General features: G+C 52.6%; 1 protein-coding gene across 7 annotated transcripts in view; it reads right to left on the bottom strand.

The window, feature by feature from the left end:
* Positions 1-6772: 6772 nt before the first annotated feature.
* The window catches only part of AMOTL1 (angiomotin like 1), a 142623-nt gene continuing 130910 nt past the window's right edge, over positions 6773-18485 (bottom strand). For all 7 annotated transcript variants that reach the window (XM_064577165.1, XM_064577167.1, XM_064577164.1 and 4 more), the window contains 5 exons: positions 17661-17851; positions 12534-12659; positions 11630-11856; positions 8595-8855; positions 6773-7258 (listed from right to left, as the gene is read on the bottom strand). In XM_064577165.1, the coding sequence (XP_064433235.1) occupies positions 7152-7258; positions 8595-8855; positions 11630-11856; positions 12534-12659; positions 17661-17851 (912 nt within the window). In that variant the 3' untranslated portion in view covers positions 6773-7151. The remainder of the gene's footprint in view (positions 7259-8594; positions 8856-11629; positions 11857-12533; positions 12660-17660; positions 17852-18485) is intronic.

The following is an 18485-nucleotide window of genomic DNA, read 5'->3' as shown; positions in this document are numbered from 1 at the left end:
GGAGGCCCCCCCAGCTCAGGATCTCGGGAGAGAGGAGGCATTCCTTCAGGGTACCACAATGCCAGGGGCAGCCACACAGAACTGGGGGTGCAGGGGCTTCTCTCCTGTGGTGTCTAAGAGCCCGAGAAAGGTCAGAGCTCGGGGGCGCCTCACACAAGCTCCAAGCACCAGGTCAGGGCAGGGAGATGGCCGAGCTGGATCCCGGCTCGAGAGGGTCCCCATCTGAGCCCCAGATCAAGTGCAGTCCTCAGGCTGTCTTCCCAGAGTGGTCCTGACAGGCGAGGCTGGGGAGCTGCAGTGTGTCCTTTAGGCTGCACGACTTACATCCACGTGGGCAGAGATGTGGGGTCCCTGCAGAGAGCCCCATTCGAGTGGAAGGCAGGACAGGTAAGAACCCAAGCAGGTGGGAGCTTGGGCTCTCCCGCCAGCCAGCCCCTACCCCTTTTACTGCAAGTGCAGGGGCTCTGGGTCAGGGAGACCTGGGTTCACATCCTGCCCTGCCACCTTCTGCACGTTACTTGCTCGAGGTTGTTTCTGTCTGTTTCCTTGCCTGTAAAGCGGGGATGATTAGGTTGTGGTGAGGACTGAGGAGGTGATGCGTGTAAATCACACCAGCCATTCCTGGGGGACTAGAGGCACGTCCCTTGGCCTCCCCGAGCTCGCTTCGGGGCAGCTCCCCCCATGCTAGGACCCACCAGGGGTGGGTGAGAAGTGAGGCGTCCCTTTGAGAGGCACGAGCAGAGGATGAGCAGAGGGCACCTCCTCCTCCCCCACAGTGTCCCCCGGGTCGCTGTCTCCTTGGGAGGGGACTGCCGGTGGGGACTCTCGGCATTTCTTCTGTTTTCCTGTTTAGCGGCTGAGGCTCCCATATAGTTTTCACCAGCTCATCACGTGACTCTTTTCTCCCACAGCGCCTCGCTTTTCCTGCGACCCCAAGACACGAACAAGGCAGATCCATCTCCCATGTCCACCGTGGGGTGCAGAGATACATCTGACTCCAGCCCAGACTCAGATGTTTGGCTTAATTCCCCCGAGGCACAGTGGTCTCTGGCAGGCCCTGAAGCCAGGAACCCCAGCAGAGGACACTCAGATGTGACCAAAGTAACACTGTCCCCCCAGGCCCGGACCCCCTGCATTTCCCCTTTCCTTATTTGTCTGTAGGAGCTGGGAGTGGGTGGATGGCAAGCTCCAGTGGCCTGGATGACTCATTTCCTTCTGAGAATCAAGAGTGGGTATTGGTGGAAGCTCGAGGCCCACGAAGGGGGGCACTGGATGCTTCTGGAAGCAGAACGGTGAGCGAGGCTGCCTCCAAGCAGTGAGAGGACATTAAACTCAACGAGTATGTAAATTTGGGGGGATAGAAAAGAGCAAGCATGAGAGAAAGAAGAGCCGTTTTATCCCTTTATTATATACAATATTAAGGCACAAGTTTAAGCAGCAAAGAATAGGAAAATCTTTGGCTGACCAACAGGATCAACATTTGCCATGGGGGGCTCCCCCCGACTGGCACACACACCCACCTGGCTGTGCAGCTCTGCAGACACCCCTTCGATACGGACCAGCAGGACGAAGATGCCGAAAGGGCACACCAGAGTCCACTGGAGGGAACAGAGCATGCTGCCACCAAGCATGGTGACGACACATGGCAGGCGGAGAGAGCGGGTGCCCGAGGGCTGTCCGAGTGTTGGCTGAGGTGGTTGCACGCACCTGCCCGTGGTTCACAGACTTTCACACAGATTCTGTAGGTGCCCCGTGAAGAAGGAGGCTCCACGGTCCCTCCACAGAACCGGGAAAACACCTCTGTTCCAAGAAAACCACTGTGGATAAACTTGCTTACATTCTGTTTTGTAATAAATACTTGCAGGTGTCTCCACGCGACCAGAATCCGAGGCAAAATCACATGTAAACACACCACTGGGCATCGTCGACGCTTTGAGAGCTGATACGAGAAAATGTGGTGTATGTACCTCATTATATTGAGAAGAGTATTTTAATTCTGTGAAGAAGCAGAGTTTTATGACAAAGAAACACTTCAGTCATCGCATTACACGACAATAACATGCACTTAAGTATTACAGGGCTTTCCGGAGCACCTACTGGAGGTCTCTACTAAGGAATACGCACCTCCATCTGCGTATGCAGAGAGGAGAACACATACAAGGCATGGCAAGGGAAGAGATTTTTAAAAGCGAACCCACTAGAAGTTACATGTACTGATGACTATAGTCCTCCTTGGAAGGGGTCACTTTGAGAGGCTCCAGGAGTCCAAAGACCCATTCCAAGGAACATTTTCGGGATTTTTCTTTTTTGAAACGTAAAATGGTATGACCTTCATCACCCATCGTTATTTATTCAACTGGGATGATTTCCAAACTTAAATCCATCCTCAAAGGATGAAGATTTCTCATCTGTGAGGATAATCAAAGGAACGGGCCAGGTCCCAGAGGCCATTCTAACAGAGGCGTTTGCAAACTGTTTCTCCTGGGGACAGCAATCAGCACAGAGTCTCCCAAAGGGTCACCGTTTAAGGAAGGGGTGAGATGAAATACTTGGATCTTCCGGATATTAGCAAGACAACCCGACACACAACCTTGTAGTCATACCTCATACATATGCAGACATAGACACACATCTTTATATATCATTAAATTACTAAACAAGAAAAGGATATACTACTTAAAAGGAAGAGAGAAAAATCGACTCCTTAGTTCCAGAAGAAATCCATTTACTGAAATGCTGACCTTTACGTGCTCCCAGTTGGTCAACTTCTGGAAGCTCCTTAATTACTCTGCCCATCTTCTTAATTACTCTGCCCAACTGAGCCATACATCAGAGGCAAGCTGATTAAACCGTCCTCACATTGGAGGAAGACATTTTAAACACATCCATTAATTAGCAAGAAAGAAGAGAAGAGAAGCCACATTAATAAAGCATCTACCCTGCCGCGGGCCTGGGGATGTGAAGAAGCCAGCCGTGGGCTGGATACCCTCTGGCTACCTGAGGGCTTTATCGGTTAAGAATATCCGCGGGCTCCCACTCACCATGGCCTCAGGACCCTTTTGCTCAGGAGGCCAAGTTCACTCACAGCTCAGAGCACACTCCCCCGACTCCAGCGCCGACTGGAGCAGGACTTTGGTTTTGGAAAACGGGTGGAGCTCCACGCAGTCACGCATGAGCTCCCTGCCCCGACACCTTTTAAAAGCCCGATCTATTCTTCACTGCCTCCTGGGACCGCAGCCTCCCCTGACGTCTGCGCTCGCAGCGGTCTCTGCAACTCGCGAGGCTGCAGGGGAGCCGGCTCGTCTTCCCATCAGGGGAACCCAGGCATCAGGAGGTCACAGGGGGCTGAGGGCGACCGCCGGGGAGAACGGGAGTGATGGCCAGCTCCTCCGCAGCGGCCATTCCAACAGCCTCTCCCCTGAGGTCTCTGTTCCAAGATCAGAATTTGTTAAGGAGCCGCTATCTGGCTATCGGACCCCAACCCCGGGCAGTCAAATGCACGACGCGTTCCCAAGAGCTAGCCCCGCGGGACGGAGGAGGGAAGGGCCCCGCTGCTCTGTGCGCTCCAGCCAAAGCCCTGCGACGGACGCGGCAGCCCTGGCCTGCAGGCCTGCCTGGAAGGGGCCCAATTCCACACCGGCACTGGCCACCGGCCTCCGGCAGGTAGCACAGAAGCCAAGAGAAGGTTCTGCGCATGCTCTGGAAGGGGTTGCTGGAACCCAGCGGCATCTATTCCGTAGGATACCCCGGCCAGCGTGCAGACACTGCCAGGCGACCCATTCCGGGAGGAGGCCCGAATTACCCCGGCAGGTCTTCACGCGAAGCCAAAGCCTTTACCCTTCACCCCGAGACGGGACTCGCGAGGGCCACAGTCCGACTCCACGGAGTCCCGCCGTCCAGGCCTCCGGACAGCGCACGAGGGTGTTTTAGATGGGTTTTGTGGCCCTGCGTATGATGGAACGTGGAGCCTTCCGTCTGTACCTCGTGTTTAGGGCCAGTTGTAGGAGTCCTGGGCTCTGGTCCTCTTCCTTAGTCCCCGAGCGGTGCGGCAGCTATGCGTGTGCGTGCGCGTGTGCGTACCTGTGCACACGCACACATCACAGACGGGCCGAAGGCGGCCAAGACGTGGCCTGAAAGATGGCTGTGACCCATGCTGGTGGCAGTCCAGCCTGTGACGGGGGCACAGCTACCCTCTTCTCAGGCCCTTGGTTCAGATGCCACTGCTGTGAGCCTTTGGGGAGGGACTGAACCTCCCTGAGCCCGTGTTCTCCTCTCTGAAATAAGGCTAAAACTAGCCCTTGCTCTCCAGGTGGCTCGAGGACTCATTAAAAGGTGCTCACCGCCCTGCTTGCCCACAGCCAGCACCAAAAAACAGAGCTGGTATTTCTTTTTCTGAACATCAAATGAGATCAAGGATTGTAAATGGCCCAGAACGCAGAGCAGGTGCTCAGTGTTTGTGATCTCTTGCTCTGCCCATCTTCTTAATTACTCTGCCCAACTGAGCCATACATCAGAAGCAAGCTGATTAAACCGTCCTCACATTGGAGGGAGACATTTACTTTAATCTTGAAAGTAAGGTTCTTCTTAAAAAATTAAAAAAACAAAAACAAATGTGCAAGCAAGGCTTCCAGAAAGCTGTGAACATGAAAAGCACTGGGGCGGTGGGGTGGGGGTGGGGGGTGGTGGGGGGGGGGGGCAGGGCTGGCATAGCAGGAAATCTCCCAGAAAAGAATGCATCTGAAAGCTAGAGATCCCTTTTCTTATAGCAGAGTCTTAGCAAGTTAGAAGAAAAGAGACTGCCAAAGATCACAGCACAACTGAAAAACGGTGATGTTTGTGTTTGCATTCTGACAATACCCTGGCGGTCTGGGTGACCAAGGGCAGCACCCGAGCCTGGCACCTTGTGCCGAAGGGTGTGCTGGAGCAGAGAGACGAGGCTTGGGGGACACTGGGCTGTGGCTCCCACTTTCCCCCACTTCTAGGAGAGACAGCTCAAGTTTGAGGTGGCCCAGATGTGGGTTGCGGGGACTGGCAGAGGAGATTGCCCTCCTATCTCCAGACACTTGCATTCATTCATTCCTGGTCCATTCCCAACATTAATTAAGGGGTCAAAACATCCTTATGAGAAAGAGTCGCCATCGCCTAAACTTCACCACCTGTAAAACGTGATGGGGAACCGAGACTGGGGCGGGCCCTCCTGCCCCATCCCCACCCGCATCCACACTCGCACGGCCCCGGCACGAGGCAGGCTGCCTGGCCCCCAGAACCGCTCTGGCTTCCTGGGCCTGAGGGGACCAGAGAAGGCCAAGAGCGTGCGGCACAGAGGTCAGTGCCCACTGCAGAGCAGGGCTGGGGAAGAGGTGATTCCTGCTCACTGTCACACTGGCTACGTCCGCTCTGGCCGAGGCCACTGTCATCCTCCTTCCTCCTCTGCAGTTTACACTGCAGTCTTCCCTCCACCACTACTATCTGGGGAGGCTACAACTCCACCCACCTTACACCCCAAAGACCAACTCTAAAAGAAGCCACCCAAGCAAAATTCCAGGAGGAGTCTTGTGTTCAGGGCTCTATGTAGGTGGCACTTGAGAACGTCTCAGACGGAGGCCGTTTTTCTTCCTTCCCTAAGTAAGCACGAGAAAAGGGCCCTGGGCTCAGAAGCGTCCAGGTGACCTGGACGGAGGAAAGTATCAGGACCCCGCAAGAACATCTGCCAGCCTGATTAGCTTCTCCTCTTCCCTGATCCAGCACCTCTCAGATTCGTAAAGAAAGCCAGTGTCTGAGGAGTTAGAGGCCCACGACCCCACTCACTCCTGGCTCTTCGACATGGTGCCTCTGGCTTACTTTGGTCAACTTGTCCCACAGCGAAACCTCGACACACGTGACCGCACTGTATATATACTGGCCCGTTAGGTCACAGAGCAAATTCATGACAAACACTGATGTGCTAACATGGAAACCTGTGTGCTTGTCCACAGCGACCAGAGGAGTGCGAGGGGGTGGGGAGACGAATATGCTCATGAGCCACAGACTCTAGAAAGTGGTACAAGCTGTCGGGTGAATCTCTGGATGCCACCAAGTCAAGTGTCATTCATTTGCTGGAGGGCAGTCCTGAAAGTCTTACTAACCCAACAGAGGGTAGAAACCAGGCTCTGTGCAAGAGAGCAGCTGTGAGACAGAAGAGCCAGGGCCAGTGACCGTGGAATCTTCCGCCTCATCAGAACTTCCCTAGTTCCCAGTCACAATGAGCCTAATGACTCCAAGGTCGGGGAGGCAGCCAGGCAGCCAGCATATGGCTCCGTCCCACTGGTCACTACTAAACAGAGATCAGACTCTGCTCTAATAAATCCCAGACCTGAGGAATTCCGCCATGTTGTAGTAACAAGGAAAAGAAGTGAAAGAAAAGAAGAGTAAAATGAAAGAGAATAAAGCAGAGGAAGAGATGAAACTCAGAGCAGTTAGGGAGTTTGAGCACCAAGATCATAATGCTCCCTTCCTGTTCTGTATTTTTATGGCTGAACCCAGAAGCTAAGAAGCCCCGCCATCTCCTGAAAATCCAAACCAAGCAGGGAGTTTGGTGAGAACCGCCTGCTAAATTCCCATCACCCGCAGACACATCTTCTCACTGCCAACCCCACACACATTCACAGGAAACCCCGATGGCACAGGTGACATTACATGACGCCGAGATGGGCTCTCGGAGATTTCTAGAAGGTTCTTCTTAAAAAATAAAAAAACCAAAAACAAACATGCTAAGAGGCAAGGAGAATGGGGATATTTCAAGGAAGATCCATGTTCAGGTTTATGTGTTTATAGCCAGAGAGTGGGTATACACAGACCCTCCCCAAGAGATACACTTTCTATACAGTGAAAATCCCACTTCCTGTGACCGTCTTGGTTTCCAAACCTACATGTGTCTTCTCTCTTCCACCATATGAGGTACGAATCCATAGCATTCTCCTCATCTTCAGTCATGTAGGTCTCCGGATTATTTTTTTAAACGTTTATAAAAAGTGTTCTTACTAATTTAAGATCTTATCAGTTCACATCGTTCCTGATTTCCCATCCACAACTTTCTCGATCTTTCTTCTCCCTCTCGGCCACGCTCCTCGTTTGTCAAGATCCCCTCACAGAAAGCAGCAGGGACACCAGTGTTAGATGAGAACTTCCATCATCTCTCCATCAGGGAACTCGGGCTTGTGGAGCAAGCTGCTGACGCGGCCTTTGTGGTCAGGGGACTTCCCGTGGCCCGGAGGGTTCTCTGCCAAACAGAAGGGGACATCAGCAGCCTGTCCCGCAGAGGGGCGCGGGCCTGACTGGCTCTCTCTAAAATGGAACCATTTCTAGTCCCAGCGCTCAGCACCAGCGTCTGTGGGGGAGGCCGCAGAACCCAGCCCCCAGTGCAGAAGAGCGAAAATGATAGGACCTGGGATTCAGACACAAATAACAGAACCAGGGTGGTGCTGGGAAAGGTTAAGTGGGTGAAGAGGGCCTTGGGGATGTGTGTGAGGACCCCCTCGAGGCCACTGTCCCTCTCCCCAAAACCATGCACTGTTGGGCCTACAAGCCACATCCTTTTCACATGTTCCCTGCATTGGAAAAGTGTGTCTCAAGAATTCAATATTCAAGGGACACCTGGGTGGTTCAGTGGGTTAAATGTCTGCCTTCAGCTCAGGTCATGATCCCAGGGTCCTGGGATCTAGCCCCACATCGGGCTCCTTGCTCAGTGGGGAGCCTGCTTCTCCCTTTGCCTGCCGCTCCCCCTGCTTGTGCTCTCTCTCTCTCTCTGACAAATAAATAAATAAAATCTTAAAAAAAAAAGAATTAAATGTTGAAAAAATGACAGACAATGCTGTGTTTCCTTGTCTGTTTTGGGAGGATGAAACTAAAGCAGCCCCTTGGAGGAAATGGTTAATTTATGCCCCCGAGAGCCCCACCTCCTCCAAAGAACTCAAGAGGGCTATCCCCATGACTCAGATTGATCCAAAGGCACGTCTGGTCTTTCCCTAGACGCTTCTGGACTCATGGCAAGCCCACCCCGCCCAGGCTGTCCTCTCTTAGATATTTTAAAGCACCTCATTCTTACTGGCCTGAGGGATGCGCCCGAAGTCTACCTGCCCTGCAGTGAAATCTGCCTTCCCCTTCACTCAGGAGGGTACCCCAACCTTGAATCCCCGAAGGGCGAACCCCTCCAAGGCAATATCTACATACCTGGTGCCTCTGATGTGTATGGTATCTGGCACTAGCTCCCAAGACACTGGGGGTGCAGGGGGAACCTAATTCCCTAACACCCCGCAGGGGGTCGATTCTCACCCCCTGGGAAAGGGCTGATTACAAAAGCATTCATTAAAAGGGTACCTTCAAGTTATGTACTCTTTAAATGGCAGTCAATTAGAAGTGTCTACACGTATTTCATTCCCATAAGAATAAAGTGCATTAGGGTAAGCATAATTATAAAGAACCCCATGAAGTGGGAGCTGATTGGGGCCCCTGGTACCCACCTCCCCTTACCCCACCCCCAGGTCCCAAGCAAAGGCTCCCTCCCTGGCCAGAGTTCTGTGGTTTTCTCTGGGTAAAGGGAGGGAAGAAGCTCATACCCGGTTTCTCTGCAGCCCCTTTGGCCACTGGGTGTTTCAGGACGGGGCTGTTGGAAGGGGTCATGCTCAGCCGGCCGCGGCTGGGCAGGGAGGCCATGCTGGGCCAGAAGAGCTCAGCGCTCTTGTCCGTCTGGGTGCTGTTGTCCTTGCTGCCCGTCTTAGCGTGGGCGCTGCCGGCCAAGGTGGTGGAGGCGCTGGGGGACAGCGCGGCGGCCAGGGTGGTCGAAGCGTGCTCGTGGTGCTCCTTCCCCAGCAGCAACCCTGAGGGCACAAGGACAGCGGCTTCAATGCCATTCTTTGAACAAAAACAAACCAAAAAAACCCCCCGAGTCTTGGAGATCATTTCCTTCTCGACGGAGGACTGCTTTATTCATTCATTGGCTCATTTACCACGTGCATTTATAAGCGCTTATCATGTGCCTGATAGGAGAATAACCACTGAGGGACCTAACAAAAAAAAAGAAAGGCCTAGTCCCCTCTCTAAAACTATGTGGGTTTTTTTTCTTCTGTGGAGGAGAAAAGTTGTTACGTAAACTGGTGATGATGAGTTATGATGAACAGCGGGATAAAATCATGCCCAGGGTAGTGAGAGATGCCTAACAGCCCGTGTCGAGGGGAGGGGGCATTCCTGCCAGGCTTTCTAGAGACGATGCCATCCTACGGCCCAGGGGGGCTAGCCTTGAGCAGCGCGTGTGTGCTTACGCACAGAAGGCTTCGTGGATCTGCGACACAGAGCCAGTGGCCTGCAGCTCTTCTGAGCAGCCCACAAGACCGCCCCACTCTTGGTCATGGAGAGGCTCCCGCAGGCCCAGGTTCCAAACCAAACACGCTTCCCGGTCAAGGCAACCCCGAGTTGTGCACATTATTCCCCAAAGCGGATCCCTTGCAGCGGAGAGCCATAGCCCCCAGGAAGCAGGGAGCCAGCCGGGTCATTTAGCCCTGCTCCCCCCTGCTGCCCCAAGCGGAGGTTGCCGTGGAAAGGGGGTGTGCCGGCCAGGAGAACAGCGTCTGTATTTCTAAACAGTGACACAGGGCATGCCCGCCGGAAAGCGCCAGCGCCCCAGAACACTAGCCCACAGAAAAGGTGGTAGTAAGCACAATCAAGTATCCGTTCACCTAAGCAGCCAGCAATCCACAGAGGATCCTGGCCAGGGCTATTTCAAGGTGCCCATTCATAAACCACCACAGAGCGGTTCAGTCTGTCCACAGTAGTACTTCTCCACGTGTAACGTGTGTGTCCATTACTTGGATATATTGTGAAAATGACGGTTTGGCTCAGTGGGCGGGCCGGGGGTTCTGCTTCTCTAAGGAGCTCCACTTCTCTAAGGATGCTGGGGTCCTCCCACTGCACTGTGAGGAACAAGGGTCTCAGGCGAGGTGCTTCACTCACACCAGCTCACTTTCTACTTTACAACACTCCTCTGACACAGGGCCTGTCCTGTGTCTTGTTTTACAGCAAAGGAAAGGGGAGCTCAGAGAAATGAACCTCTCGCAGCTAAGAAGTCGCAGAAATGGGATTCAAAGGCGTCTGTACCCGACTCTGAGGCCAGCCTGTGTTCCGGCCCCCTTATCACCCTGCCTGTCGAACCTCCACGGTCTGACAAGGATGCTCTGGTGGAATGAAGTCACCAGCCGATCATCCCACCGGGGAGCCCTGGGCCATCAGGGATGTATACTCGGCCACCTCTACCTCCTTCCAGAGCCCATGAAGCAAGAGATGGTGGGAACTGTTTGGGAATTGTGAATGTGTGCCTCTGCTCAGGCCCCCAGAGAGTCAGTCCCCTTTGGTTTTTTGTGACGTGTGGACAGTCGCAATCATGAGGAGGAACACCAGTGCAGAGAACACAGCAACTCGTCCTGCGATCCGGGTCCCCGGGCTCCCAGGCCTGGTTCCGACACGCCAAATGCTACGGGGGACAGACCCAGACCCAGGGGGATTGCCTGCCTGGCTGGACGTCACAAGCCGCCTCTGCCAGGGAGCGATCCGTCCCGGCCGGGCACATTCCCCACCCCCTCACCAGACCTGCCTGAGCACTGCCCGTGAGGCTCTCTGACCCAGGGAGGGAGCTACGGGTCCTTGGGAGGGTCTCAGATGATCCCAGCTGCTCTCCACACACGTCCTCTTTGAAGTACATTCCCTTGGTGGGCAGGCGCTGCTGAAGGGACTGGCTGCGCGCCTTTGATCCCCCAGCTCTGTCAGGGCCACTCTGGAAGCCCTTCTCCCCTTTGACACAAAGCAGCCAGGCTCCTCTGGGGTTCTGTGCTGAGGCAGACTGGCTCTCAGCTCCACAGATAAACAAAACACACTCTGACCCGAGGAGAGGCATCAAAGAAGGGCCAGACCCTTCGAGCTATCGGAGTGCAGGGGAAGAGCGAAGATGGGTGTCTGGGAGGCCCACCTGCTTCCGCTCGGGACTCAGCCAGCCCTCCAAGGGGGCCGCCCGCACCCTAGGAAACCCACCACGGCAAAGGAGGACCACATTGGCAGAATTCGCCTCAAAATTCTGCCCATGCAACAACCACCCAACAAAAACCACCACCCACCAACCCCTTATGCTCGAGAGCACTGCTTCTGAAGTACTTTCTCCCCATTCTCTCGTTCTGCCTTCACCTCAGCTGCACGGCAGAAAGCAGGGCAGACATGGCCTTGCTTTTCTAGACACAGAAGTGGAAGTGGAGCCAAGTTCAGAGGCCTGATGGCTCTGGGCTTTTCCCATGAGCACATTTTATGTTGTGAGGGTCACTTTAACTTTCAGCAATAATGACAATAATTATGATGTGAATCAACCCATGGCCAGTAGCTACTCTTGTAATCTAGCTTGGCTTCTACATATCTCATCTAATTTCCGCGACTGAAGCATGACTGATTATCCTCCCCATTTTACAGATGGATAAACAGACTCGGAGATGTTCAGCGACATTTCTGCATCTCATGAGTGGCAGAGCCAGAACCCTTTCCACCAGGTGAGGTCGCCTCTCCACGTTTGTGTAGCTCTTGCTTTTCAGATCCTGGCCCAAGGAGGCCTGGGGCTCACCTATGCTCCCCTTCCAGGTCTTCTCCTCCTTCTTCTCCTCGGCTAACTGGCTGCTGGTAAGCGAGGTCTGGCGGGAGTGGGTCCCAGTGGCCGCAGCAATGGACGGGACGGAGCGGGCGGGACGCAGGCTCGAGGAGTCCGTCTTCCCGGCGTCTTTACGGGACCGCTGCTGAAGGACCTTAATCATGGCGTCCTTCTCTATGATTTTGGCATGGAGATTCTTAATACTGTGTAACAAAATAAAACCAAATAGTCACAATCAAAAACTATTTGGCTAAAAAAACTCGAACCATTTCTCTCGGGCTGCCCCAGGGACTTGAAATATAACTCAGGGATGATGAGTTGAGTGCAGCCTAAGTCTAATAATCTGCAAATTAGACTGCAAATTGTAATCTGCAAATTGTACAAAATGGAACTTTTGTAGCAGATCAGAAGGGCACGCTTTCTCTGGCCTCTCCAGAGACTCTGGGACCTCCTGGGACCCCAAGGACATAAAGACAGAATGGCTGTGGCCTCCCAGCAGGGACCTCCTGGACCAAGGTGTGCTCAGGGACCAATTCAGAGGGTCTCGGGTCCCTGGGGGCGGGGGCGGGAGGGGCAGTAGGGAAACTCGAAAACTCTGAAGCCTCACACAGGGTTGGCTTTCCACTAAAGTCAATGTCCCCATTTTCTGAGAAAAGAAAAATAAAAGATGGACAGGTTTTCTGGGAAAAAAGGATTTTATCCCCCTGATGGCCCAAAATGAGAATCAGAAAGCACTTAGTTTCTCTTCTTGACTTGGGTATAACTGGCTGAGACCGTCAGCTGTTCAGAGCAGGAAGGGACTGGCGGGTCCCGTGGGGGAGTTGAGGAGAGTGGCCACAGCGGAGCCCGGTGGTGCGGCCACAACATGGCAGTCCCTTACGTGTACTCCATGTCCTGACACCTCCTGGTGGCCTGCACCACCTCCTCCTCCTCCTGCCAGATGTGGGCCTCCAGTGAGCTCTCGCCGTAGCTGCCATTCCTCGAGTGGTTGATGATCGTGGTGTCCCTGGGAACACAGGACACACAGACAATGATGTGGATGCTCCTGGGGAGGCGTCCATGGGCACCACGTGACAGTATCTTTCCACAAACTCCTTCCCCCCTCCCCCTCTCCTAAATCCTGGCCAAATCTCCCCCTAAACTTGACAGAATGAAGATAGTGTCTAGGGAAAACAGAATAAAATCCAGAGATCAAAATTCCCTGCCCCTGCTGCTAAGGACATCGGGTATTAAGCTGTGGACCCCTCCTGTACCCCTACTGATAGAGAGGTGCTGTTGTTATTGTATCTGTGTTTCCATGCTTATACTCCTTCATACTTACTCTTTCTCAATCACAAAGTTCTATTTCCATTTCTCACCCACCTAGCAGCGATTTCAGTATTTTGCAGTAAAATGGAGACTCAGCAAATACTTGGAAACACACACTGGTCCTCTCGGACGGTGAGGCTCAGCCGAAATCTTCCTTTGTGCCTGCACATTAGCTCACTTCTAGCTTTATGAGCCCCTGTGTGACAGCCACGCTGGGCGGCAGGGCAGAAAGATGAAGACACACCCTGTCCTTGAAAAGTCCAGTCAAGGAGGTGAAGTGAAGGGAGGGACAGACATGGTGGACTAAAATGCAGGGTAGCTGGAAGCAGGTGTCTGGTCAAAGTCAACTACTCCTCCATTGTTTTTGGTAATTTAATTACTCCTAATTAAGGACGACTGGGAAAAGGAAGATAACGGAGGCATCTAAGTGATCTAAGTATATCTCAGACTGCAAGGCACACTAGCGTCTCAGACCAGTGAACGCCAAATTGATAAAAGGCCTAGCCAAATATCTCACATCTCTTTAACTTCATATTCCAATGTCGCAATCATATTTAAAATCTTAATAGCTCTTTTCTGGAACACTCAAGAATAGCAAAGAGAACCCCTTCTTTCATCTCTCTACTGACAGCTATCAATGAATGAGCTTTTCCTTTATGCCGGGGACGGGGTAAAGCCCGCTACACAGGGCATCTCACACAGTCCTCACAGCAACCTGGGTAGCTGGTGTTATTATCCTCATTTTACAGGTGAACAAACAGGCTAGGTGGCTTTGTGACAACACTCAGTGAAGGTGGAGACAAATTCAAATCCAGATATTTCTTTTTTTTTTTTTTTTAAGATTTTATTTATTTATTTGACAGAGAGAGACATAGCGAGAGAGGGAACACAAGCAGGGGGAGTGGGAGAGGGAGAAGCAGGCTTCCCGCCGAGCAGGGAGCCCGATGAGGGGCTCGATCCCAGGACCCTAGGATCACGACCTGAGCCGAAAGCAGACGCTTAACCACTGAGCCACCCAGGCGCCCCAAATCCAGATATTTTTGTCCATGCCCTGAGCCATCACTCTACACTGCTGAAGCTTCCTGTGTCTTTTTAAAAAATATTTTATTTATTTGAGAGAGAGAGAGAGAGAGCACGAGCAGGGCGAGGGGCAGAGGGAGACGCAGACCCCTCACTAAGCAGGGAGCCCGATGTGGGGTTCAATTCTAGGACCCTGGGATCATGACCTGAGCTGAAGGCAGGCGCCCCACTTCCTGTGTCTTTATGAAGAAGGCCTCAGCAAAAGGCATGAAGATAAAATAAACCAACAAAGTGGGCGCATGTGAGAGTGTGGTATTTGTGTGAAATGCAACTGAAAATAAACTACAAGGCCAACTAACATAGAAAACAAGCAAAAGCTTTAAATGTCCGGACAGCCAAAAAAGCATTTTGGAAGAAGTGCTCTTGAGCATCAGGGGCTGTTGGTGGTGGTTTTTGTTGTATTGTTGTGCAGGCAGAATTTTGAGGAAAATTCTGCCGATTATGAATTCACCTTATAGTGCACAAAAATCATCACCACAGAAATTAGTGGCTAGAGAAAACATTTTCAACCAATTTACTTTTGGAAAATTCACACAAGGCCAGACACCAATTAAAAAATTCATGTTTATGCTGCCAAGTAAGGATAGCAGGAAGAATTAGATGAAAACATCTCACAAGGTAAACACACATAAGACTCTAAAACATTAGCTACATTGCATTGAAATTTGTAAAAAGGTTCAAAACCATAAAAAAGGCCCAACCCCTCAAAATTCTGATCAATGGTTCCGAAATACACCAAGATGGCGAAAGCACTTGGTAAACAAAAATCATTTCTTTAAAAATCATTGCTTATAAATGCGAAGCATGGGTCAGTGGCTGGAAAGTTACAAGACGAATGGCTGGTCATTTTTACCAGTTCATATGTGGCCACGTAGCATCTAGACAAGAGCTCAGAATTTTGACCTTTCTCAAAAATTCATTTCCCCTTTCTCCCTTTCTATCAAAAGAAAAGCAGTGCAAAATCACAGAGGTTTTCTTTGAAAGGAACATGAAGATTGGAGCTAACCACCTGACCTCCTCTGAACTGACTTTCCCCCCGATGACGGTGGGAAGGAGTGGTCAGGAAGGGGAAGGTAGCTTCCCACAGAATTATTAGATGCCCAATAAACACATGTGGAAGCAAAGAAGGGGGGGCAGGGGGACTGGTGGAAGGGCCTTGATCCACCTGTGCATCTGAGACTCCAAACGGGGCAGAGGAGAGCTGCTGGCCGGACTCCCATTCTTTGCGGGCAATAGACCAGTGTCCCTTGCCTGGAGGGTGACGAGCAAGGCAGGGCCTAGCACAAGTGAGTGGCCGAAGGTGGGGTCTGTCCGGTGCCCACCACAGGGGTCTTATGCTTCAGACCTGTTCATCCCCTGACTTCTGATCTGACATCCCAGTCCCATTTGTCCTCTCGGGGCCCAGGCTCCCAAACATGCATCTAACCTGATAAAGCACGGGGAGCGGAGACGACAATGATACACAAAGGCCCCCGTGTCACGCTTCCAAAGTAGCACATTTACACAGCTACTGGGGCTCTACTGTCCTCAGCCAGTGGACTCCGGTGGTTCTCTGCTCCTAACCAGCCAAGAATTACCATTTCTGTTTCAGAAATTAGGTAATTTGTGAAGGAAGTCAGTGACGCTCGGAAAGGCTTATGCGTAATCACATGCCCACAGCCGGCAGCAGAGGAAGAAGCCCTGAATGGGGGTGCCCCGCCTGCCCGGACAGTGTTCCCGCCATTAAAAACCCCACAGAGCGAGACAACTCCCAGGGCCATCGTCAACAGCTGGGCGTTAGACCCAATCTGGCAAAGAAGGCCAAATTCCTCAGTAACGGTCTGGGCAGTTATTGCCTTAGAGAACAAAAAGATGAAAAGAAACATCTCTCAGCTCTGTAAAACTCCAGGCTTCGCTGTTCTCACCCTGGGCAGGAGGACTGATCAGAGGTTGCAATTCCCTCCAGCTCTCCCACCATCACTCTGAGGTTCCGCCACACAACACACCTCTCGAAGGTCTGCTCCGGCTCCCAGGTCTCGCTCAGAGGGGCTACCGTGGGCTGTTTTCCCTCACGCAGACATATGTAACCAAGCGCTAGAAATCGATCCCCGGTGGTCATTTTCCGCACGAGTCTGGTGCGAGCACCTGTGGCCTCGTGGATCGCACCGCTCTCTCTCCAAGTTTCCGGGGGGGAACCACTGGAGGTACCATTCCTGGGGGTTCTTTTCTACATGAGTAATGAATGTGAGAGCCACGAGACCTTATAGAGTACCCCCACGCCCTCCAGCCCAACAGGCCTTCTCTTCCTCATTGAAGAAAAAAATAACAGGGCCCCCAAAACGTGGGACTGACTATATGATGGGGCTGCATCCAGTGTTTACTCCTCACCTGGTTCAGGTCCCACACTCCCAAAGGGTTCAACACGGCCTGTATTTTTTTTTTTTAAAGATTTTATTTATTTATTTGAGAGAGAGAGAATGAGAGACAGAGAGCATGAGAGGGAGGAGGGTCAGAGGGAGAAGCAGACTCCCTGCAGAGCAGGGAGCCCGATGCGGAACTCGATCCCGGGACTCCAGGATCATGACCTGAGCCGAAGGCAGTCGCTTAACCAACTGAGCCACCCAGGCGCCCCAACACGGCCCGTATTAAGTCCAGTTTCGTGGATGTTCCTCTGAGATTTGAGGATCTCCTCTACCTATATTGACCCCGAACTTTGATAAATCTCAAACAACTGTGAATGAAATGCCCAGGGCATCTATGGGCCCACAGCCAAGTGGTAGGGCAGGGAGGCAGCGGGAGCCCTGACTGTGAGATGCACGGCCCCTCAAGTCGGGGGTGGGGGTCGGGGGGACAAGACTGTGTGCAGGTGAGCCCCAGCAGTCAGGGAAAAGCACCTGCTCATTTAGACAAGAGGATGCTTTAACAGAATTCCTTTGTCAATTATCAAGCATTCTGAGCTCATTTTTATTTTTTTTTTTAAAGATTTTATTTATTGGAGAGAGGGAGATTGTGAGAGAAAGATCACGAGCAGGGGGTAGGGGCAGAGGGAGAAGCAGACTCCGTGTGGAGCAGGGAGCCCGGCGTAGGACTCAATCCCAGACCCCGGGATCATGGCCTGAGCCAAAGGCAGATGCTCAACCAATTGAGCCACCCAGGCGCCCTAAGCTCATTTTTAAAGGGAGGATAAGGCTGTGTGCCCACAAAAAGGAAGTAAAGCAGCAGAGGTAATAACTGACAACAGCAACAACTTCAAACCTAAAGAAACCAGGCTTCGGGTCACATACAGCTCCAGGGAACACGAGGCCCCAGCGATCACGGCCAGCATGACTGGGAATACACCAGCACACTGCTCTGAGCCTCATTTCTTCACCTGCAAAACGAGGCTACTAACAGTTCGTGTTGGGCCCTTTGGGAAGGTGGGACCTGAACCAGGTGAGGAGCGGACGCAGCCCCACCTTCTGGTCAGGCCCACGTTTAACGAGGATTAAATCTCATCTGGCCCATGACACATACATGCTGTTAAGAGAGAGCGTGACATACTTGCACGATGTAACTCTTGAGGACCACGTAGTATCCCACTGCGTGGGGGTGCTCTCAGCGACTGAACGCATCCTCTGGATGCACCGCAGGCGGGCCTCACCTCTCAGCAGCTGCCGTGGCCGCAGCGTTCATGGCAAAGTGTCGGATGGTACTCTCCTCCAGGTACTTCTGCTCCCACTTGGTCATGTCGGCCTCCAGGGCCAGGATCCGCTCCTCCTTCTCCCTCACAAGTTCCATGAGGGCTGGGGCATTATACTCTGGCATGCCGGTTGGCTGGCCGTTTCCATGTTTCTGAGAAGCAAGAGAAATATGCATCTTGAGGTGGGAAAGGGGCAGACCGTAGAAACAGGGTGTGCGGACCCCACAGCCCACTCCCACACTGTCTTCATGTCCCTGCTCCCTCTCCTATGGGCACGATGCAAACCCTTCAGGTCCTACCGCCAAGGGTCACCGTCCAAATTCCTCCACCCCGAATTCTCATGCAACTCTGTAAGACGACCTTATCCCGATGTTAGAGGTGAGAAAACTCAGCTTCTGGGAGGCAGAATGAGCTGTTCACTCCCTCAGCTACTCAGTGGTAGCATCGGACCAGGGTCCATCCGGCCACACAGCCCTGCAGGACTAGAAGCAGCTTGTCCCGTCCTGCGCTTCACTTAGACCAAAATCAACAGCAGGAATGAAGTCTTGGCCTGCTGGAATAGGGCATTTTCTGCAGAGCTCAAGGAGTTGATTCCCACTGTTTGTTGCCCCTGAGCCTGGGAAATTAGAATGGAAAGGCAAAGGAAGGGGAGCGAGATGCCCCGAAGTACATGCTCCCCTGGGTGCAAGGCTGTCATCTGGGACACAGGGGAAGGACTGTCTGCCCCACTGAGGGGCCTCAGGAGCAAATTAGCTACTGCCTATGAAAGCCTTTAATTAACTTTAA

The sequence above is a fragment of the Mirounga angustirostris genome, unplaced genomic scaffold (assembly GCF_029215605.1).
Source record: "Mirounga angustirostris isolate CCGP_5_RB_7025 unplaced genomic scaffold, mMirAng1.0.hap1 SCAF_13, whole genome shotgun sequence".
Classification (NCBI taxonomy): Eukaryota; Metazoa; Chordata; class Mammalia; order Carnivora; family Phocidae; genus Mirounga; species Mirounga angustirostris.
The sequence above is the reverse complement of the archived record's forward strand: the minus strand, read 5'-3'. Positions and strand labels throughout refer to the sequence as shown.